This window comes from Oncorhynchus nerka, linkage group LG3 (genome assembly GCF_034236695.1).
Source record: "Oncorhynchus nerka isolate Pitt River linkage group LG3, Oner_Uvic_2.0, whole genome shotgun sequence".
Taxonomy (NCBI): Eukaryota; Metazoa; Chordata; class Actinopteri; order Salmoniformes; family Salmonidae; genus Oncorhynchus; species Oncorhynchus nerka.
The window spans coordinates 64,707,205-64,732,468 of record NC_088398.1 but is presented as its reverse complement, the minus strand read 5'-3'; the positions used below and the strand labels follow the sequence as shown (position 1 = coordinate 64,732,468).

Below are 25,264 nucleotides of genomic sequence, written 5' to 3'. Positions count from 1 at the left end.
ACCTACGCTACTGTCCCCAAAGCCAATCAAATCCTGTCTGGAATGCATTTAACCAATCAGACATGACACACTGGGGTCATGGTGTGAGGGTCTGATTAGGGCTGTACGAAACAGAACAAACTATTTGGTCCTTTACAAACCTGCTGTATGCAAAATATTGTGTGCTATAGCTTGGAAAATAACTAAATGTGACTCTGGATGGCAACATAATGATGTTTGTTTCCAACATTAGGGCTGTTTGCCTAAAGAAATTAAATCCACTTTGTGTTTTGCAAAACGCTAGTTAGTTGGTCTATCTGAGTAAAACTAAATGTCTGCACTTCAACCGATTGTTGCCCGCAACCGCCCTGCCCGACTAGCATCTCTACTCTGGATGGTTATGACTTAGAATATGTGGACAACTACAAATACCTAGGTGTCTGGTTAGACTGTAAACACTCCTTCCAGACTCACATTAAGCATCTCCAATCGGCTTCCTACTTCGCAACAAAGCATCCTTCACTTGTGCTGCCAAACTTACCCTCGTAAAACCGATCCTTGACTTCGGTGATGTCATTTACAAAATAGCCTCCAACACTCTACTCAGCAAATTGGATGTTGTCTGTCACAGTGCCATCCTTTTTGTCACCAAAGCCCCATTTACTACCAGCCATTGCGACCTGTATGCTCTCGTTGGCTGGCCCTTGCTACATATTCATCACCAAACCAACTGGCTCCAGGTCCTCAATAAGTCTTTGCTAGATAAAGCCCCACCTTATCTCAGCTTAGTGGTCACCATAGCAACACCAACACGCGCTCCAGCAGGTATATTTCACTGGTCATCCCTCTTTGGCAGCCTTTCCTTCCAGTTCTCTGCTGCTAATGACTAACAAATTGCAAAAATCACTGAAGCTGGAGACTTATATCTCCCTCTCTAACTTTTAGCATCAGCTGTCAGAGTAGTGTACCTGTACATAGCCCATCTGTAAATAGCCCACCCAACTACCTCAACCCCATATTGTTATTTATTTTTTGCTCTTTTGCTCCCCAGTATCTCTACCTGCACATCATCATCTGCACATCTATCACTCCAGTGTTAATGATAAATTGTAATTATTTTGTCTCTATGGTCTATTTATTGCCTTACCTCCCTAATCTTACTACATTTGCACACACTGTACACATATTTTTCTATTGTGTTATTGACTGTGCATTTGTTTATTCCATATGTAACTCAGTGTTGTTGTTTTTTTCGCACTGCTTTGCTTTATCTTGGCCAGGTTGCAGTTGTAAATGAGAAGTTGCTCTCAACTAGCCTACCTGGTTGAATAAAGGTGAAATATATTTAAAAAATAAGCCGCCTCAAACGCCGTTTTAGAGAATATGGCAGTATGTCCAAGCGGCCTCACAACCGCAGACCACGTTGTAACGCTCGTCGGAAGAAGTGGACCAAGGTGCAGCGTGGTACGTGTTCATGATTCTTTATTTAATCCCAACACCAAACAAAGAACAACGAACATCACGTTCTGAAGGCTAAACAGAGGTAACAAAAAACAACATCCCACAACCTAAGGTGGCAAAACAGGCTGGCTAAGTATGATTCCCAATCAGAGACAACGATAGACAGTTGTCCCTGATTGAGAACCATACCCGGCCAAAACATAGAAAGACAAAACATAGAAATAAAGAACATAGAATGCCCACCCAAATCACACCCTGACCAAACCAAATAGAGACATAAAAAGGGGCGTGACACACGTGTACACTAGAGGTCAAAAGTTTTAGAACACCTACTTATTCAAGGGTTTTTCTTTATTTTTTTACTATTTTCTACAATGTAGAATAATAGTGAAGACATCAAAACTATGAAATAACACATGGAATCATGTAGTAACCAAAAAAAGTGTTAAACAAATCAAATATATGTTACATTTGAGATTCATTAAATAGCCACCCTTTACAATGATGACAGATTTGCACACAGCTTCACCTGGAATGCTTTTCCAACAGTCTTGAAGTAAGTTCCCACATATGCTCAGCACTTGTTGACTGCTTTTCCTTCACTCTGCGGCCCGACTCATCCCAAACCATCTCAACTTGGTTGAGGTTGGGTGATTGTGGAGGCCAGGTCATCTGATGCAGCACTCCATCACTCTCCTTCTTGGTAAAATAGCCCTTACACAGCCTGGAGGTGTGTTGGGTCATTGTCCTGTTGAAAAACAAATGATAGTCCCACTAAGCCCAAACCAGATGGGATGGCGTTTCGCTGCAGAATACTGTGGTAGCCATGCTGGTTAAGTGTGCCTTGAATTCTAAATAAATCCAGAGTGTCACCAGCAAAGCCCCCCCACACCATTACACCTCCTCCTCCATGCTTCACGGTGGGAAATAAACATGCAGAGATCCTCCGTTCAACCATGCAGCGTCTCACAAAGACATGTCGGTTGGAACCAAAAATATCACATTTGGACTCATCAGACCAAAGGACAAATTTCCACCAGTCTATTGTCCATTGCTCGTTTTTCTTAGCCCAAGCAAGTCTCTTCTTATTTATTGTGTCCGTTAGTAGTGGTTTCTTTGCAGCAATTTGACCATGAAGGCCTGATTTCTCCTCTGAACAGTTGATGTTGAGATGTGTCTGTTACTTGAACTCTGTGAAGCATTTACTTGGGGCTGCAATTTCTGAGACTGGTAACTCTAATGAACTTATCCACTGCAGCAGCGATAACTCTGGGTCTAACATTCCTGTGGCGGTCCTCATGAGAGCCAGTTTCATCATAGCGCTTGATGGTTTTTGTGACTGCACTTGAACAAACTTTCAAAGTTCTTGAAATTTTCCGTATTGACTGAACTTAATTTCTTACGACTGTAATGATGGACTGTCGTAATGATGGACTCTCTTTGCTTATTTGAGCAGTTTTTGCCATAATATGGACCTGGTCTTTTACCAATTGGGGTTATCTTCTGTACACCAGCCCTACTTTGTTACAACACAACTGATTGGCTTAAATGCATTAAGAAGGAAAGAAATTCAACAAATTAACAAAATTAGCACACCTGTTAATTGAAATGCATTCCAGGTGACTACCTCATGAAGCTGGTTGAGAGAATGCCAAGAGTGTGCTAAGCTGTCATCAAGGCAAAGAGTGGCTATTTGAAGAATCTCCCTTTTTTGGTTACTACATGAATAATATAAGAGTTATTTCATAGCTTTGATGTCTTCACTATTATTCTACAATGTAGAAAATAGTACAAATAAAGAAATGAATGAATGAGAAGTGGTGATAAACTCATTCGGGTTGGCACCCACGTCTAAGCCCCTGCCCAGTCATTTGAAATCCATAGATTACGGCCTAATGAATTTATTTCAATTGACTGACTTCCTTATATGAACAGAATCTCAGTAAAATTGTTAAAATTGTTGCATGTTTAGTTTATATTTTTTGTTCAGTATAATTAGGGTCCCATGGGAAACACTGACCAACACTTTGGTTCCTACTCTGTCACAACCATCTCCACCCTTACTTTTAAATAATTGTCATGCCAAACAAAACTGCATTCCAAGTGTCCACTGTATTTAAACTGACAAATTAAAAGTATTTATGTATTTTTATGATTTCAACAGTTCACCCAAGTGTTTTGATCTATTATCGTAATTCAAATCTTGGTCACAAAAAACAAAGTAAATTCGATTTTTTTTGCCCTTATCGTGCAGCCCTGGTATAAACACAGATGTGATCTCCTTGAGATTCTCCCAGTCGCTCTTTGACCTCAATCTGAGTAAGATTAAGGATGAGGCGATGGACACATGCAAGATGTGTATGCCTGCGCACATACACTACAGGAGAGTGGACTTGGCCTAAATATGGGAGAGAATTCAAGGACAGGCACCTGGCCAAGCCCATACAACTGCTGCTAGTAGTGGACTTGTTTTCTCTTAAGTAAGATATAGTACTATGATGAGCAGTCTAGAAACAGGCTACAATCACAACATGCTTGGTTGAAATTATATGGTTTTATTTGCCACCCACCAGATTTTCAAAAGGCATCACCAGGTGCGTTAAATAACAGTGGGTGTGTGGACTGGAATCTCTCCCCTCCCCCTTGCTTTCTCCCCTCATTATTCTGACCCATCTCTCTTCCACCCCCACCCCCCCATCCTCCTCTCTCCATCTCTCTTCTACTCCATTCTCTCTCTCTTCTACCCCATCCCCATCCTCCATCTCTTCTACCCCATCCCCCTCTCTTCATCTCTCTTCTACCCCATCCTCCTCTCTCCACCTCTCTCTTCTACCCCATCCTACCCCTCTCCATCTCTCTCTTCTACTCCATCCTCCATCTCTCTTCCACCCCATCGCTACCCCATCCCCTCTCCATCTCTCTTCTACCCCATCCTCCATCTCCTTCTACCCCACCCCCCCTCTCTCCATCTCTTCTACTCCATCCCCCTCTCCATCTCTCTTCTACCCCATCCCCCTCTCTCCATCTCTTCTACCCCATCCCCCTCTCTCCATCTCTCTTCTACCCCATCCCCCTCTCTCCATCTCTCTTCTACCCCATCCTACCTCCATCTCTCTTCTCTCCATCTCTCTTCTACCCCATCCTCCATCTCTCTTCTACTCCATCCTCCATCTCTCTTCTACTCCATCCTCCATCTCTCTTCTACCCCATCCTCCATCTCTCTTCTACCCCATCCCCTCTCTCCATCTCTCGTCTACCCCATCCATCCCTCTTCTACCCCATCCCCTCTCTCCATCTCTCTTCTACCCCATCCTCCTTCTCTCCATCTCTCTTCTACCCCATCTCTCCATCTCTTCTACATCCTCTCTCCATCTCTCTTCTACCCCATCCTCCTCTTCTCCATCATCTCTTCTACCCCATCCCTCCTCTCTCCATCTCTCTTCTACCCCATCCTCCTCCCCTCTCTTCTACCCCATCCCCCTCTCTCATCTCTCCCCTCTCTTCTACCCCATCCTCCTCTCTCCATCTCTCTTCTACCCACCCCATCCTCCATCTCTCTCTTCTACTCCATCCCCCATCTCTCTTCTACCCCATCCCCTCTCCATCTCTCTTCTACCCCATCCCCCTCTCTCCATCTCTCTTCTACCCCATCCCCTCTCTCCATCTCTTCTTCTCCATCTCTCTTCTACCCCATCCCCCATCTCTCTTCTACCCCATCCTCCTCTCTCCATCTCTTCTACCCCATCTTCTACCCCATCCCCCATCATCTCTTCTACCCCATCCTCCCTCTCCATCTCTCTTCTACCCCATCCCCCTCTCTCCATCTCTCTTCTACCCCATCCCCCTCTTCTCCATCTCTCTTCTACCCCATCCTCCTCTCTCCATCTCTCTTCTACCCCATCCTCCTCTCTCCATCTCTCTTCTACCCCATCCTCCATCTCTCTTCTACCCCATCCATCTCCCCATCTCTCTTCTACCCCATCTCCTCTCCATCTCTCTTCTACCCCATCCCCCTCTTTCAATCTCTCTTCTACTCCATCCCCCCATCCCTCCTCTCCTCTTCCACTCCATCCCCCTCTCTTCTACCCCATCCTCCTCTCTCTTCTACCCCATCCCCCCCCTCTTCTCCATCTATCTCTTCTACCCCATCCTCCATCTCTTCCCATCCCCCTCTTCTCCATCCTCCTCTCTCTCTCTCTTCTACCCCATCCTCCTCTCTCCATCTCTCTTTCCCCATCCCCCATTCTCCATCTCTCTTCTACCCCATCCCCCTCTCTCCATCTCTCTTCTACCCCATCCTCCTCTCTCCATCTCTTCTACCCCATCCCCTCTCTCCATCTCTCTTCTACCCCATCCTCCTCTCTCCATCTCTCTTCTACCCCATCCTCCATCTCTCTTCTACCCCATCCTCCATCTCTCTTCTACTCCATCCTCTATCACTCTTCTACCCCATCCCCCTCTCTTCATCATCCTCTTCTACCCCACCTCCATCCTCCTCCTCTCTCCACTTCTCTTCTACCCCATCCTCCTCTCTCCATCTCTCTTCTACTCCATCCTCCATCTCTCTTCTACCCCATCCTCCATCTCTCTTCTACCCCATCCCCATCCTCCATCTCTCTTCTACCCCATCCCTCTATCTCTCTTCTACCCCATCCTCCATCTCTCTTCTCTACCCCACCCCATCCTACCCCTCTCTCCACCTCTCTTCTACCTCCATCCTCCTCTACCCCATCCATCTCTCTTCTACCCCATCCTCCATCTCTACCCCTTCTACCCCACCCCCCCCTCTCTCCATCTCTTCTACTCCATCCCCCTCTCTCCATCTCTCTTCTACCCCATCCCCCTCTCTCCATCTCTCTTCTACCCCATCCTCCTCTCTCCACCTCTCTTCTACCCCATCCTCCTCTTCTCCACCTCTCTTCTACCCCATCCTCCTCTCTCCATCTCTCTTCTACTCCATCCTCCATCATCTCTCTTCTACCCCATCCTCCATCTCTCTTCTACCCCATCCCCTCTCTTCATCTCTCTTCTACCACCCCCTCCATCTCTCTTCTACCCCATCCTCCTCTCTTCTACCCCATCCCCCCCATCCTCCTCTCTCCATCCTCTCTTCTACTTCTACCCCATCCTCCATCTCTCTTCTACCCCATCTCCCTCTCCATCTCTTCTACCCCATCCCATCGCCCTCTCCATCTCTCTCTTCTACCCCATCCTCCATCTCTCTTCTACCCCATCCTCCCCTCTCTCCATCTCTTCTACTCCATCCTCCATCTCCTTCTCTCCATCTCTCTTCTACCCCATCCCCTCTCTCCATCTCTTCTACCCCATCCTCCTCTCTCCATCTCTCTTCTACCCCATCCTCCATCTCTCTTCTACCCCTCCTCCATCCTACCCCATCTCTCTTCTAACCCATCCCCATCCCCTCTCCATCTCTCTTCTACCCCATCCTCCTCTCTCCATCTCTCTTCTACCACATCCTCCTCTCTACATCTCTCTTCTACCCCATCCCCTCTCTCCATCTCTCTTCTACCCCATCCCTCCTTCTACCCCTCCATCTCTCTTCTACCCCATCCCCCTCTTCTACCACATTCTCCTCTCTACATCTCTCTTCTACCCCATTCTCCATCTCTCTTCTACCCCATCCTCCTCTCTCCATCTCTCTTCTACCCCATCCTCCTACCCCATCTCCATCTCTCTTCTACTCCATCCTCCATCTCTTCTACCCCATCCTCCATCTCCTCTTCTACCCCATCCTCCATCTCTCTTCTACCCCATCCCCCTCTCTCCATCTCTTCTTCTCCCCCATCTCCATCCTCTTCTACCCCATCCCCCTCTCTCCATCTCTCTTCTACCCCATCCTCCTCTCTCCATCTCTCTTCTACCCCATCCCCCTCTCTACATCTCTCTTCTACCCCATCCCCCTCTCCATCTCTCTTCTACCCCATCCTCCTCTCTCCATCTCTCTTCTCTTCTCTCCATCCCCATCCTCCTCTCTCCATCTCTCTTCTACCCCATCCTCCTCTCTCCATCTCTCTTCTACCCCATCCTCCATCTCTCTTCTACTCCATCCCCCATCTCTCTTCTACCCCATCCCCCTCTCCATCTCTCTTCTACCCCATCCCCTCTCTCCATCTCTCTTCTACCCCACTCCATCCCCTCTCTCCATCTCTCTTCTACCCCATCCCCCATCTCTCTTCTACCCCATCTCCTCTCTCTCTCCATCTCTCTTCTACCCCATCCCCCATCTCTCTTCTACCCCATCCCCCTCTCCATCTCTCTTCTACCCCATCCCCCTCTCTCCATCTCTCTTCTACCCCATCCCCCTCTCTCCATCTCTCTTCTACCCCATCCTCCTACCCCTCTCCATCTCTCTTCTACCCCATCCCCATCCTCCTACCCCATCCTCCATCTCTCTTCTACCCCATCCTACCCCATCCCCATCTCTCTTCTACATCCATCCCCCCATCTCTCTTCTACCCCATCCATCTCCTTCTCTCCATCTCTCTTCTACCCCATCCCCTCTCTTCAATCTCTCATCTTCTTCTACCCCATCCCCCTCTCTCCATCTCTCTTCTACCCCATCCCCCTCTCTCCATCTCTCTTCTACCCCCCCATCCCCCTCTCTCCATCTCTCTTCTACCCCATCCTCCCCATCCTCCTCTTCTCCATCTCTCTTCTACCCCATTCTCCATCTCTCTTCTACCCCACCTCCATCCCCTCTCCATCTCTCTTCTACCCCATCCTCCTCTCTCCATCATCTCTTCTACCCCATCCCCTCTCTCCATCTCTCTTCTACCCCATCCTCCTCTCTCCATCTCTCTTCTACCCCATCCCTCCATCTCTCTTCTACCCCATCCTCCATCTCTCTTCTACCCCATCCTCCATCTCTCTTCTACCCCATCCCTCTCCATCTCTCTTCTACCCCATCCCCTCTCTCTTCATCGCTCTCTCCATCTCTCTTCTACCCCATCCCCTCTCTTCTACCCCATCCTTCTCTCTCCACTTCTCTTCTACCCCATCCTCCTCTCTCCATCTCTCTTCTACCCCATCCTCCATCTCTCTTCTACCCCATCCTCCTCTCTCTTCTACCCCATCCTCCATCTCTCTTCTACTCCATCCCCCTCTCCATCTCTCTTCTACCCCATCATCTCCTTCTCTCTTCTACCCCCATCCTCCTCTCTCCACTCCCTCTCTTCTACCCCATCCTCCTCATCTCCATCTCTCTTCTACCCCATCCTCCATCTCTCTTCTACCCCATCCCCCTCTCCATCTCTCTTCTACCCCATCCCCCTCTCTCCATCTCTCTTCTACCCCATCCCCCTCTCTCCATCTCTCTTCTACCCCATCCTCCTCTCTCCACCTCTCTTCTACCCCATCCTCTCCATCTCTCCACCCCATCCTCCTCTCTCTTCTACCCCATCCTCCTCTCTCTCCACCTCTCTTCTACCCCATCCTCCTCTCTCCATCTCTCTTCATACTCCATCCTCTACCCCATCTCTCTTCTACCCCATCCTCCATCTCTCTTCTACCCATCCCCTCTCTCTCATCTCTCTTCTATCCCCCCTCCTCCTCTCTCCACCTCTCTTCTACCCCATCCTCCTCTCTCCATCTCTCTTCTACTCCATCCTCCATCTCTCTTCTACCCCATCGCCTCTCTCCATCTCTTCTACCCCATCCTCCTCTCTCCATCTCTCTTCTACCCCATCCTCCATCTCTCTTCTACCCCATACCCCCCCCCTCTCTCCATCTCTTCTACCCCACTCCATCATCCCCTCCATCCATCTCTCTTCTACCCCATCCTCCCCCTCTCTCCATCTCTTCTACCCCATCCTCCTCTCTCCATCTCTCTTCTACCCCATCCTCCATCTCTCTTCTACTCCATCCTCCATCTCTCTTCTACCCCATCCTCTCTCCATCTCTCTTCTATCCCCCTCATCATCCTCCTCTCCATCCTCTTCTCCACTTCACATTCTCCTCTCTACTTCATCCCCATCATCTCTCTTCTACCCCATCCCCTCTCTCCATCTCTCTTCTACCCCATCCTCCTCTCTCCATCTCTCTTCTACCCCATCCCCCTCTTCTACCACATTCTCTCTCTCTACATCTCTCTTCTACCCCATTCTCCATCTCTCTTCTACCCCATCCTCCTCTCTCCATCTCTCTTCTACCCCATCCTCCTCTCTCCACCTCTCTTCTACCCCATCCCCTCTCTCCATCTCTCTTCTACCCCATCCCCCTCTCCATCTCTCTTCTACCCCATCCTCCTCTCTCTTCTACCCCATCCTCCATCTCTCTTCTACCCCATCCTCCATCCTCTATCTCTCTTCTACCCCATCCTCCATCTCTCTTCTACCCCATCCTCCTCTCTCCATCTCTCTTCTACCCCATCCCCCTCTCCATCTCTCTTCTACCCCATCCTCCTCTCTCTTCTACCCCATCCTCCATCTCTCTTCTACTCCATCCTCTATCTCTCTTCTACCCCATCCTCCATCTCTCTTCTACCCCATCCTCCTCTCTCCACCTCTCTTCTACCCCATCCTCCTCTCTCCATCTCTCTTCTACCCCATTGCCCTCTCCATCTCTCTTCTACCCCATCGCCCTCTCCATCTCTCTTCTACCCCATCCTCCATCTCTCTTCTACCCCATCCCCCTCTCTCCATCTCTTCTACTCCATCCCCCTCTCTCCATCTCTCTTCTACCCCATCCCCCTCTCTCCATCTCACTTCTACCCCATCCTCCTCTCTCCACCTCTCTTCTACCCCATCCTCCTCTCTCCATCTCTCTTCTACTCCATCCTCTATCTCTCTTCTACCCCATCCTCCATCTCTCTTCTACCCCATCCCCTCTCTTCATCTCTCTTCTACCCCATCCTCCTCTCTCCACCTCTCTTCTACCCCATCCTCCTCTCTCCATCTCTCTTCTACTCCATCCTCCATCTCTCTTCTACCCCATCGCCCTCTCCATCTCTCTTCTACCCCATCTACCACATCCCTCCATCTCTCTTCTACCCCATCCTCCATCTCTCTTCTACCCCATCCCCTCTCTCCATCTCTTCTACTCCATCCCCCTCTCTCCATCTCTCTTCTACCCCATCCCCCTCTCTCCATCTCTCTTCTACCCCATCCTCCTCTCTCCATCTCTCTTCTACCCCATCCTCCATCTCTCTTCTACCCCATCCTCCTCTCTCCATCTCTCTTCTACCCCATCCCCCTCTCTCCATCTCTCTTCTACCCCATCCCCCTCTCTCCATCTCTCTTCTACCCCATCCTCCTCTCTCCATCTCTCTTCTACCCCATCCCCCTCTCTCACATTTCCCTCTCTGAAGTGTTGTCGCTGGTCCCTCTGGCTGGCCTTTCATGTAGAGTCCCACAACATCAGAGAGAGATGTGACATGGCCAGATAAACGAGGGAGGAAAAGAGAAATGGAGAGACAGAAGGAGAGGTAAAGATGAAAACTTGAGCAGTGTGATCTGCAATGTCAACTTCAAACCCCCTATCTTAACATCAAACCTTTATTTAACCATTGAAGTTACACTGAAGAAATTCTCTTTTTGAACATGAACAAAAAGAGTAGATTAAAGTAACGTGTGTGTGTGTGTGTGTGTGTTTTCCTATCAACTGTGATGGTCAACTCTCATTATCAGATGTCTTGTATTGGGAAATGCATATTACAAGACTTAATGGCAGCACTGAGTTACTAAGTGCCCACTGCCACACAATAATGAGTAATAATCCATACATTAAGTTACCGTCAATAGGTTATTATCAATTAAATGTCACAATATGGCAGGTGGAACAAAAAATCTCAACTTCGGACTCATCAGACAAATAATACAGATTTCCACCAGTCTAATGTCCATTGCTTGTGTTTCTTGGTCCAAGCAAGTCCCTTCTTATTATTGGTGTCCTTTAGTAGTGGTTTCGTTTCAGCAATTTGACCATGAAGGCCTGATTCCCACAGTCCCCTCTGAACAGTTGATGTTGAGATGTGTCTGTTACTTGAACTCTGTGAAGCACTTATTTGGGCTGCAATCTGAGGTGCAGTTAACTAATGAACTTGTCCTCTGCAGCAGAGGTAACTCTGGGTATTCCTTTCCTGTGGCGGTCCTCATGAGAGACAGTTTCATCAAAGTGCTTGATGGCTTTTGCAACTGCACTTGAACAAACTTTCAAAGATATTGACATTTTCCGTATTGACTGACCTTCATGTCTTAAAGTAATGATGGGCTGTCTCTCTGCTTATTTGAGCCGTTCTTAACATAATATGGACTTTGTCTTTTACCAAATAGGGCTGTCTTCTGTATACCACCCCTACCTTGTCACAACACAACTGATTGGCTCAAATCCATTAAGAAGCAAAGAAATTCCATGAATTAACTTTTAACAAGGCACACCTGTTAATTGAAATACATGCCAGGTGACTACCTAATTAAGCTGGTTGAGAGAATGCCAAGAGTGTGTAAAGCTGTCATCAAGGCAAAGGGTCTCTACTTTGAAGAATCTCCCTTTTTTGGTTACTACATGATCCATGTGAGTTATGTCATAGTTTTGATGTCTTCACTATTATTCTACAATGTAGAAAATAGTCAAAATAAAGAAAAACCCTTGAATGAGTAGTAGTGTAACCACGCCAGTCCAGGACCTGCACATGTTCCTTCTTCACCTGCAGGATCGTCTGAGACCAGCCAACTGGACAGCTGATGAAACTGAGAAATATTTATTTCTGTAATTAAGCAATTTAGTGGTGAAAAACTCATTCAGATTGCCTGTGCCTGGCACCCAAATATACAAATATATTTAGATTGGTTTAACACTTATTTAGCTACTACATGATTCCATGTGTTATTTCATAGTTTGGATGTCTTCACTCTTAATCTACAATGTAGAAAAGTGTAGGTGTAGTAGGTGTGTCCAAACTTTTGACTTGTACTAATAATCATACAGTTGAAGTGGGAAGTTTACATAAACCTTAGCCAAATACATTCAAACTCAGTTTCACAATTGCTGACATTTAATCCTAGTAAAAATTCCCTGTTTTAGGTCAGTTAGGATCACAACTTTATTTTAAGAATTATTTCAGCTTTAATATCTTTCATCACATTCCCAGTGGGTCAGAAGGTTACATACACTCAATTAGTATTTGGTAGCATTGCCTTTAAATTGTTAAACTTCGGTCAAACGTTTTGGGTAGCCTTCCACAAGCTTCCCACAATAAGTTGGGTGAATTTTGGCCCATTTCTCCTGACAGAGCTGGTGTAACTGAGTCAGGTTTGTAGGCCTCCTTGCTCGCACACGCTTTTTCAGTTCTTCCCACAATTTGTCTATGGGACTGAGGTCAGGGCTTTGTGATGGTCACTCCAATACCTTGACTTTGTTGTCCTTAAGCCATTTTGCCACAACTTTGGAAGTATGCTTGGGGTCATTGTCCCATTTGCGACCAAGCTTTAACTTCCTGACTGATGTATTGAGATGTTGCTTCAATATATCCACATAATTTCCCTTCCACACGCAGCCATCTATTTTGTGAAGTGCACCAGTCCCTCCTGCAGCAAAGCACCCCCACAATATGATGCTGCCAATCACGTGCTTCACGGTTGGGATGGTGTTCTTCGGCTTGCAAGTCTCCCCATTTTCTCTACAAACATAACAATGGTCATTATGGACAAACAGTTAAATTTTTGTTTCATCAGACCAGAGGACATTTCTCCAAAAAGTATGATCCTTGTACCCATGTGCAATTGCAAACTGTAGTCTGGCTTTTTTTATGGCGGTTAAGGAGCAGTTGCTTCTTCCTTGCTGAGCGGCCTTTCAGGTTATGTCGATATAGGACTCGTTTTACCGTGGATATACAGTGGTGAGAACAAGTATTTGATACACTGCTGATTTTGCAGGTTTTCCTACTTACAAAGCATGTAGAGGTCTGTAATATTTATCATAGGTACACTTCAACTGGGAGAGACAGAATCTAAAATAAAATCCAGAAAATCACAGTGTATGATTTTATAGTAATTAATTTGCATTTTATTGCATGACATAAGTATTTGATAGATCAAAAAAGCAGAACTTAATATTTGGTACAGAAACCTTTGTTTGCAATTACAGAAATCATTTGTTTCCTGTAGTTCTTGACCAGGTTTGCACACACTGCAGCAGAGATTTTGGCCAACTCCTCCATACAGACCTTCTCCAGATCCTTCAGGTTTCGGAGCTGTCGCTGGGCAATACGGACTTTCAGCTCCCTCCAAAGATTTTCTATTGGGTTCAGGTCTGGAGACTGACTAGGCCACTCCAGAACCTTGAGATGCATCTTACGGAGCCACTCCTTTGTTGCCCTGGCTGTGTGTTTCGGGTCGTTGTCATGCTGGAAGACCCAGCCACGACCAATCTTCAATGCTCTTACTGAGGGAAGGAGGTTGTTGGCCAAGATCTCGCGATACATGGCCCCATCCATCCTCCCCTCAATACGGTGCAGTCGTCCTGTCCCCTTTGCAGAAAAGCATCCCCAAAGAATGATGTTTCCACCTCCATGCTTCACGGTTGGGATGGTGTTCTTGGGGTTGTACTCATCCTTCTTCTTCTCCCAAACACGGCGAGTGGATTTTAGACCACAAAGCTCTATTTAATGTCTCATCAGACCACATGACCTTCTCCCATTCCTCCTCTGGATCATCCAGATGGTCATTGGCAAACTTCAGGCGGGCCTGGACATGTGCTGGCTTGAGCAGGGGGACCTTGCGTGCGCTGCAGGATTTTAATCCATGATGGCGTAGTGTGTTACAAATGGTTTTCTTTGAGACTGTGGTCCCAGCTCTCTTCAGGTCATTGACCAGGTCCTGCCGTGTCATTCTGATCCCTCACCTTCCTCATGATCATTGATACCCCACGAGGTGAGATCTTGCATCTAGTCCCAGACCGAGGGTGAGTGACCGTCGTGTTGAACTTCTTCCATTTTCTAATAATTGCGCCAACAGTTGTTGCCTTCTCACCAACCTGCTTGCCTATTGTCCTGTAGCCCATCCCAGCCTTGTGCAGATCTATAATTTTATCCCTGATGTCCTTACACAGCTCTCTAGGTCTTGGCCATTGTGGAGAGGTTGGAGTCTGTTTGATTGAGTGTGTGGACAGGTGTCTTTTACACAGGTAACGAGGTCAAACAGGTGCAGTTAATACAAGTACTGAGTGGAGAACAGGAGGGCTTCTTAAAGAAAACCTAATAGGTCTGTGAGAGCCGGAATTCTAACTGACTGGTAGGTGATCAAATACTTATGTCATGCAATAAAATGCAAATTAATTACTTAAAAATCATAAAATGTGATTTACTGGATTTTTGTTTTAGTTTCTGCCTCTCACAGTTGAAGTATAACTATGATAAAAATTACAAAATCAGCAGTGTAACAAATACTTGTTCTCCCCACTGTAGATACTTTGTAGCTGTTTCCTCCAGCATCTTCACAAGGTCATTTGCTGTTGTTCTGGGATTGATTTGCACTTTTTGCACCAAAGCACGTTCATCTCTAGGAGACAGAACTTGTCTCCTTCCTGAGCGGTATGAAGGCTGCGTGGTCCCATGGTGCTTATACTTGCATACCATTGTTTGTACAGATGAACGTGGTACCTTCAGATGTTTGTAAATTGCTCCCAAGGATGAACCAGACTTGTGGAGGTCTACAATTATTTTTTCTGAGGTCTTGGCTGATGTCTTTTGATTTTCTCATGATGTCAAGCAAAGAGGCACTGAGTTTGAAGGTAGGCCTTGAAATACATCCACGGATACTTATAAGTGAAATAATCTGTCTGTAAACAATTGTTGGAAAAATGATTTGTGTCATGCACAAAATGTCCTAATCGACTTGCCAAAACTATAGTTTGTTAACAATAAATGTGTTGGAGTGGTTGAAAAACTAGTTTAAATGACCCCAACCTAAGTGTATTTAAACTTGTGACTTCACCTACCTACCTACCTACATACCTACATACAAACAATATATAGCCCTCTGTTAGCTTGTTAACTAGCCATATTGACGTGATCAGTTGTTAGCTAGCTAGCTAGCCAATTTGACATGATCCATCAATCAATGTAGCCCATAACTTCTGTCAGCAGTAATTGTGATTAAACAGTGTTGAAAAGGAGATGTTAGGTAACTTCGATAGGTAGGCCTACAGTTGTGGCCAAAAGTTGAGAATGACACAAATATACATTTTCACAAAGTCTGCTGCCTCAGTTTGTATGATGGCAATTTGCATATACTCCAGAATGTTATAAAGAGTGATCAGATGAATCGCAATTAGATGAATCGCAATTAATTGCAAAGTCCCTCTTTGCCATGCAAATGAACTGAATCCCCCAAAAACATTTCCACTGCATTTCAGCCCTGCCACAAAAGGACCAGCTGACATCATGTCAGTGATTCTCTCGTTAACAGGTGTGAATGTTGACGAGGACAAGGCTGGAGATCACTCTGTCATTCTGATTGAGTTCGAATAACAGACTGGAAGCTTCCAAAGGAGGGTGGTGCTTGGAATCATTATTCTTCCTCTGCCAACCATGGTTACCTGCAAGGAAACACGTGCCGTCATCATTGCTTTACACAAAAAGGGCTTCACAGGCAAGGATATTGCTGGCAGTAAGATTGCACCTAAATCAACCATTTATCGGATCATCAAGAACTTCAAGGAGAGCGGTTCAATTGTTGTGAAGAAGGCTACAAGGCGACCAATAAAGTCCAGCAAGCACCAGGACCGTCTCCTAAAGTTGATTCAGCTGGGATCAGGGCACCATCTGTACAGAGCTTGCTCAGGAATGGCATCAGGCAGGTGTGAGCCCATCTGCACGTACAGTGAGGCTAAGACTTTTGGAGGATGGCCTGGTGTCAAGAAGGGCAGCAAAGAAGCCACTTTTCTCCAGGAAAAACATCAGGGACAGACTGATATTCTGCAAAAGTGTCACGTTCGTCATAAGGAATAGACCAAGATGCAGCGTGGCATGTCTCCATCCTTTATTTTGAAATAGAAAACTTCAAAGAACAAACTAAATATGAACAAACTGTAAGGTCCTGGGTGCCGTGAGGGTGAAACCAGGCGCAGGAAAGCAGAGTTGAATAAAGTGTTTTTTTTTAATGCACACACGGTGAACTACGGTCACCCCAGCTACGGATGCTCAAACCAAATGCCCCAGACACAGGGAAACGAAAACAGTCTAGCACTAAATACACAAACATGTACATCTAATGCCAACACCAGGGTTACAATAATCAATCCCACACAAAGAACCAGGCGGGCCGGCTGACTAATAAAGCCTCACTAATTATAACCAACTCAAAACAGGTGTACTCAATAAACACATAAGGAGGGGGAGAAAATAATCAGTGGCAGCTAGTAGGCCGGCGACGACGACCGCCGAGCGCCACCCGAACGGGAAGGGGAGTCACCTTCGGTCGGAGTCGTGACACAAACTAAACGTGAAGCAAAGTCGCTCTGGATAAGAGCGTCTGCTAAATGACTTAAATGTAAAAAATGTCAAATGTAATAATAGTGCTCACAGGCAACTATACATAGACAAGATCCCACAAAGCACAATGGGGAAATGGCTACCTAAATATGATCCCCAATCAGAGACAACGATAAACAGCTGCCTCTGATTGGGAACCATACCAGGCCAACATAGATAGACAATTCCCCTAGATATAACCCACCCTTAATCACACCCGACCTAACCAACATAGAGAATAAACAGCTCTCTATGGTCAGGGCGTGACAAAAAGGTACAGGGATTGGACAGCTGAGGACTGGGGTAAAGTCATTTTCTCTGATGAATCCCCTTTCCGATTGTTTGCGGCATCCAGAAAAAAGCTTGTCTGGAGGAGACAAGGTGAGCGCTACCATCAGTCCTGTGTCATGCCAACAGTAAACCATCCTCAGACCATTCATGTGTGGGGTTGCTTCCAAGGGAGTGGGCTCGCTCATAATTTTGCATAAGAACACAGCCATGAATAAAGTATGGTACCAACACATCCTCCAAGAGCAAATTCTCCCAACCATCCAGGAACAGTTTGGTGACGAAGTGGCTTGGGGAACAAAACATCGATATTTTGGGTCCATGGCCAGGAAACTCCCCAGGCCTTAATCCTATTGAGAACTTGTGGTCAATCCTCAAGAGGCGGGTGGACAAACAAAAACCCACAAATTCTGACAAACTCCATGCATTGATTATGCAAGAATGGGCTGCCATCAGTCAGGATGTGACCCAGAAGTTAATTGACAGCATGCCAGGGCGGATTGCAGAGGTCTTGAAAAAGAAGGGTCAACACTGCAAATATTTACTCTTTGCATCAACTTCATGTAATTGTTTATAAAAGCCCTTGACACTTATGAAATGCTTGTAATTATACTTCAGTATTCCATAGTAACATCTGACAAAAATATCTAAAGACACTGAAGCAGCAAACTTTGTGGAAAATTAATATTTGTGTCATTCTCAAAACTTTTGGCCACGACTGGTTGGAGAAGTAAGTACATTTGGTCTACTTACCGCTATATGTTTAGCCAATTGTACAATGTTTCTACCTGTAACTTGCAAAGTAAACATTATCAGCTACTGTAATAGTACATCGGCAAATGTGCCCTTCTGCTGCTTGACAGGCAGAACCCGCGAAGGATGGGAAATTAGCCTCATGTCAGGTACAGTTATTGTATTTAATATTACTCAAATATCCAATTAATGGTGGCCTATATGGAGAGATATCCTGAGGCTACCCTCTGAAACGACATGATCAATTTATGTTTACTGACCAAGAAAAGCATGCAGTTACTAGCTGTATATCTAAGATGATAGAGCTAAATGTGAGCAATTGTTTTGCATGGAATAATGGGACATGTGTAGTTGTGACTATGCTCTTCATGAGGTGACGATATTACAACCAAATAGTTAACACTTATTTAACAATCCATTGAAAACAGCACACAGTTGTCAATGGTTTTAGCAGAGCTGGGAGTCTCCTTGCCCCCAAGCAGGCAAATCGAACGCTCTGCACCTTATTGTGACATTTTATTGATTACCATCTATAGGCATTGAAATGTGAAGAGGGGCAAACAGACATTACAGAAGAGAAGGAGAATGGCCAAGGACACGGAAGGCTCATTAGCAATAATTGCTCTGTGAGGAAAATGGAGAAGTTGGTTGATACTTCAACACTACTGTAAGTGTGTGTGTGTGTGTGTGTGTGTGTGTGTGTGTGTGTGTGTGTGTGTGTGTGTGTGTGTGTGTGTGTGTGTGTGTAGGAATTGTATACGAATCCAGTGATGACTAGAGGAATGGACAAATGTCTCCTCTCTCTGTCTTCCCTCTTCCTCCTCCTCTCACTGAGGCATAGAGCTGGTGGTGAGAGAGGGATGAATACATTCTGAGGGTTAGCAAGGAGGGAGGAGAGGGCGAATGAGGATGATGATGCAGATGGTGATGAAGATCAAAGAGAATATGAAGAGAAGATTGAGGAAGAGGATGATGAGTGTTCCTCATGCACACACAGCAGGATGCCCTGAGAGATGTTGAGCCTCACAGCTGGAAGTGCAAAGACTGCTTTAGAGGTTGAGTGAACGTTCTCTCTCCCTCCGTCTCTCTCGATGCGTCTCTCTCCCCATCTCAGTTTGTCTGTCTGTCTCCCTCTCGATGGGTGGTTGTCTGTCTGTCTGTCTGTCTGTCTGTCTGTCTGTCTGTCTGTCTGTCTGTCTGTCTGTCTGTCTGTCTGTCTGTCTGTCTGTCTGTCTGTCTGTCTGTCTGTCTGTCTGTCTGTCTGTCTGTCACACATACACAAACTTTCTTATATCACAGAAGACTAGAGTGCTTTTAACATAGAACACACTTGGAACAATGAGAAAAACAATCCCCCATCACTAGAGCTGTGAAGAGAAACACAACCTCAAATATGACTGTGTGTGTACAGATGAGAGAGAGAGAGAGAGAGAGAGAGGGAGAGGAGAAGAGTTACTGGATACAGAAATCAGGAGAGTTGAGGGGGAGAGAGGGAGTAACGGAAAGAGAGGAAAGAGGGAAGACAAGAAATGAGAGGAACATAGAGGAGAAAAGAGAACACAACCTCAGTAGAGAAGAGAGGACAGGGTGGTGTAGGGTCTCATCAGGGGGCACATTCATAATATAACACTACAGATAAAGGCATGAGCCATACTGCCTGTAAAACACTGTGTGTGTGTGTGTGTGTGTGTGTGTGTGTGTGTGTGTGTGTGTGTGTGTGTGTGTGTGTGTGTACTCTTAATAACTTATCCCAAGCCATATTTTAAATAATTTTTTGCAGCCCACTTGAAGTCTTTGACATGTTGCTATAAAAACACTGTCAAATTATCTCCAATCTGAACATAAGAGACCGAGGGAGGGAGGAAAATAAAGAGGTGGAGAAAGGATGACAAGCCACTGCAGGAAATGGGTCTGAGCTATTCAATATGAGACATCTAGCTTCCTGCTAATGGAGTAACCACATACAGGTAGTGTGTGTGTGTGTGTGTGTGTGTGTCACTGACTGCAGCCCACATGACGTGGAGGCTGTACTGTTAAATAAGGGCCTCTGAATCATCCTCTCCTCTCTCTCTGGCTTTCTTTTTCACACTCCTCTCACTCACCAAAATCTCTGCATTTTCACTCACAATTTACTCCTTCACTCTCTCCACACTCTTTCTGCCCTTTTTCTCTCACATTGTCTTATGGTTTTCTCTTTCGTTAGCCAAGCTGCTTGTCAGCACCCAATTATCACTTCTATGTTGTTCTCACTCTCCTCCTCCTCTCCCTATCTGCCTGGCTGATACTTCTACTGTACAATGTATTATAGTTACACTCTTTATAAACACGGCATATGTATTTATATACCCTATTCTTTACATAGCTCACTCTGGTATTTCTACTGCTGTACATATAATTCCTAGCATATTTTGTTTAAATTCATCATCAGGTGTATATACACGTATAGATTGCATTCGGATTACAGTTACAGTGTTATTTGGGATGTTCATTGGATTCATTCCAACATTTCTTGATTTGTGTTTTTGTTAAAGTGTCATATTTTCGAATACTTGTGTACTTGTTTGACATTTCACTGCATTGTCAGGAGCTAGTAACATAAGCATTTCACTGCATTGTCAGGAGCTAGTAACATAAGCATTTCACTGCATTGTCAGGAGCTAGTAACATAAGCATTTCACTGCATTGTCAGGAGCTAGTAACATAAGCATTTCACTGGATTGTCAGGAGCTAGTAACATAAGCATTTCACTGCATTGTCAGGAGCTAGTAACATAAGCATTTCACTGGATTGTCAGGAGCTAGTAACATAAGCATTTCACTGCATTGTCAGGAGCTAGTAACATAAGCATTTCACTGCATTGTCAGGAGATAGTAACATAAGCATTTCACTGCATTGTCAGGAGCTAGTAACATAAGCATTTCACTGCATTGTCAGGAGATAGTAACATAAGCATTTCACTGCATTGTCAGTAGCTAGTAACATAAGCATTTCACTGCATTGTCAGGAGCTAGTAACATAAGCATTTCACTGCATTGTCAGGAGCTAGTAACATAAGCATTTCACTGCATTGTCAGGAGCTAGTAACATAAGCATTTCACTGCATTGTCAGGAGCTAGTAACATAAGCATTTCACTGCATTGTCAGGAGCTAGTAACATAAGCATTTCACTGCATTGTCAGGAGCTAGTAACATAAGCATTTCACTGCATTGTCAGGAGCTAGTAACATAAGCATTTCACTGCATTGTCAGGAGATAGTAACATAAGCATTTCACTGCATTGTCAGGAGCTAGTAACATAAGCATTTCACTGCATTGTCAGGAGCTAGTAACATAAGCATTTCACTGCATTGTCAGGAGCTAGTAACATAAGCATTTCACTGCATTGTCAGGAGCTAGTAACATAAGCATTTCACTGCATTGTCAGGAGCTAGTAACATAAGCATTTCACTGCACCCGCCTTAAGACCTGGTAAATCGTGTACACGACCAATAAACTTTGATACTGATGCTGTGCCGTCTCATTCACGCTGCTAACCTGTCTCTGGCTCTCCCTCACTCTTTATTCAGAGATGATTTAGCATTTAAGATTTAAGTTATACAATCACATCTAGCCCTCTGGTGGATCCAGATGTGGTAGTGTGTGTGTGTGTGTGTGTGTGTGTGTGTGTGTGTGTGTGTGTGTGTGTGTGAGAGCAGACCCCCTGTGGATATTACTGCTCATTATACCTGCAGGCAGATGGCGGAACCGAGATGGAAATCTGTGTGACACACATACACAGCGGCACACCTAACACAAACTCACAAAAAGAAACACAGAACCACACACACAGCGGCACACACGCCAGCCTGAGAGCCCTGAAGGGACAGCTGCTCTCTGACACACAAAGGACTAACTGAGCTAAGAGAGACTACTAGCCCATCCCCCACCCCTGTCCCCTCCCCCGCCCTTCCGGCTCCGACAGAGATGGCCGCCTCGCTTCGCGTTCCTAGGAAACAATGCAGTATTCCGTTTTTTTACGTGTTATTTTTTACATTGGTACCCCAGGTAATCTTAGGTTTTATTACATACAGTTGGGAGGAACTACTGAATAACAACTCACCATCATTACGACCAGGAATATGACTTTCGCGGAGCGGATCCTGTGTTATGCCTTCCACCCAGGACAATGGATCAGATCCCAGTTGGCGACCCAAAACAACGACGTAGTAAAAGGGGCAAACGAAGCGGTCTTCTGGTCAGGCTCCGGAGACGGGCACATCACACCCCACTCCCCAGCATACTACTCGCCAATGTCCAGTCTCTTGACAACAAGGTTGATGAAATCCGAGCAAGGGTAGCATTCCAGAGAGACAACAGAGACTGTAACGTTCTTTGCTTCATGGAAACATGGCTCACTCGAGAGACTCTATCGGAGTCGGTGCAGCCAGCTGGTTTCTTCACGCATCGCGCCGACAGAAACAACCATCTTTCTGGTAAGAAGAGGAGCGGAGGGTATGCCTTATGATTAACGAGACGTGGTGTGATCATAACAACATACAGGAACTCAAGTCCTTCTGTTCACCTGACTTAGAATTCCTCACAATCAAATGTCGACCGCATTATCTACCAAGGGAATTCTCTTTGATTATAATCACAGCCGTATATATTCCCCCCCAAGCAGACACATCAATGGCCCTGAACGAACTTTATTTGGCTCTATGCAAACTGGAAACCACATATCCTGAGCCTGCATTCATTGTAGCTGGGGATTTTAACAAGGCTAATCTGAAAACAAGACTCCCTAAATTCTATCAGCATATCGATTGTGCAACCAGGGCTGGTAAAACCCTGGATCATTGTTATTCTAACTTCCGCGACGCATATAAGGCCCTCACCCACCCTCCTTTTGGAAAAGCTGACCACGACTCCATTTTGTTGCTCCTAGCCTACAGACAGAAACTAAAACAAGAAGCTCCCGCGCTCAGGTCTGTTCAACGCTGGTTTGACCAATCTGATTCCACGCTTCAAGACTGCTTCGAAAGTGTTCATTAGAAAGTGCATTGACGATGTCGTACCCATAGCAACGAATAAAACATTCCCAAACCAGAAACAGTGGATTGATGGCAGCATTCGCATGAAACTGAAAGCGCGAACCACTGCTTTTAACCATGGCAAGGTGACCTGAAACATGACCGAATACAAACAGTGTAGCTATTCCCTCCGCAAGGCAATCAAACAAGCTAAGCTTCAGTATAGAGACAAAGTAGAGTCGCAATTCAACAGCTCAGACACAAGGGGTATGTGGCAGGGTCTACAGTCAATCACGGATTACAAAAAGAAAACCAGCCCCGTCGCGGACCAGGATGTCTTGCTCCCAGACAGACTAAATAACTTTTTTGCCCGCTTTGAGGACAATACAGTGCCACTGACACGGCCTGCAACCAAAACCCGGCGGGCTCTCTCTCTCATTTATCAAATCAAAATCAAATCAAATGTATTTATATAGCCCTTCGTACATCAGCTGATATCTCAAAGTGCTGTACAGAAACCCAGCCTAAAACCCCAAACAGCAAGCAATGCAGGTTTAGAAGCACGTGTTAACGTGTTAACCCTCGCAAGGCTGCAGGCCCAGACGGCATCCACAGCTGTGTCCTCAGAGCATGCGCAGACCAGCTGGCTGGTGTGTTTACGGACATATTCAATCAATCCTTATTCCAGTCTCTGCTGTTCCCACATGCTTCAAGAGGGCCACCATTGTCCCTGTTCCCAAGAAAGTGAAGGTAACTGAGCTAAACGACTACCACCCCGTAGCACTCACTCATCATGAAGTGCTTTGAGAGACTAGTCAAGGACCATATCACCTCCACCCTACCCGACACCCTAGACCCACTCCAATTTGCTTACCGCCCAAATAGGTCCACAGTAGACACAATCGCAACCACACTGCACACTGCCGTAACCCATCTGGACAAGAGGAATACCTACGTAAGAGTGCTGTTCATCGACTACAGCTCAGCATTTAACACCATAGTACCCTCCAAACTCGTCATCACCCTGGGTCTCGACCCCACCCTGTGCAACTGGGTACTGGACTTCCTGACGGACCGCCCCCAGGTGGTGAAGGTAAGTAACAACATCTCCACCACGCTGATCCTCAACACTGGGGCCCCACATGGGTGCGTTCTGAGCCCTCTCCTGTGCTCCCTGTTCACCCACGACTGCGTGGCCACGCACGCCTCCAACTCAATCATCAAGTTTGCGGACGACACTACAGTGGTAGGCTTGATTACCAACAATGACGAGACGGCCTACAGGGAGGAGGTGAGGGCCTTCGGAGTGTGGTGTCAGGAAAATAACCTCACACTCAATGTCAACAAAACAAAGGAGATGATTGTGGACTTCAGGAAACAGCAGAGGGAGCACCCCCCTATCCACATCGACGGGACAGTTGTGGAGAGGGTAGTAAGTTTTAAGTTCCTCAGCGTACACATCACAGACAAACTGAATTGGTCCACCCACGCAGAAAACGTCATGAAGAAGGCGCAGCAGCGCCTCTTCAACCTCAGGAGGCTGAAGAAATCCGGCTTGTCCCCAAAAGCACTCACAATTTCTACAGATGCACAATCGAGAGCATCCTGTCGGGCTGTATCACCACCTGGTACGGCAACTGCTCCATCCACAACCGTAAGGCTCTCCAGAGGGTAGTGAGGTCTGCACAACGCATCACCGGGGGCAAACTACCTGCCCTTCAGGACACCTACACCACTCGATGTCACAGGAAGGCCATAAAGATCATCAAGGATAACAACCACCCGAGCCACTGCCTGTTCACCCCACTATCATCCAGAAGGCGGGGTCAGTACAGGTGCATCAAAGCAGGGACCGAGACTGAAAAACAGCTCAAGGCCATCAGACTGTTAAACAGCCACCACTAACATTGAGTGGCTGCTGCCAACACACTGACTCAACTCCAGCCACTTTAATAATGGAAATTGATGGAAATTGATGGAAAAATATATCACTAGCCACTTTAAACAATGCTACTTAATATAATGTTTACATACCCTACATTACTCATCTCATATGTATATGTATATACTGTACTCATCTACTGCATCTTTATGTAATACATGTATCAGTAGCCACTTTAAACTATGCCACTTTGTTTACATACCCTACATTACTCATCTCATGTATATACTGTACTCGATACCATCTACTGCATCTTGCCTATGCCGTTCTGTACCATCACTCATTCATATATCTTTATGTACATATTCTTTATCTCTTCACACTTGTGTGTATAAGGTAGTAGTT

General features: G+C 45.9%; 1 protein-coding gene across 1 annotated transcript in view; it reads right to left on the bottom strand.

Moving 5' to 3' along the window:
• Positions 1–25,264, bottom strand: part of LOC115115937 (immunoglobulin superfamily member 3-like) — a 188,225-nt gene that overhangs the window by 92,349 nt on the left and 70,612 nt on the right. The window contains exon 3 of the mRNA XM_065005754.1: positions 13,622–13,801. Within this exon, the coding sequence (XP_064861826.1) occupies positions 13,622–13,801 (180 nt within the window). The remainder of the gene's footprint in view (positions 1–13,621; positions 13,802–25,264) is intronic.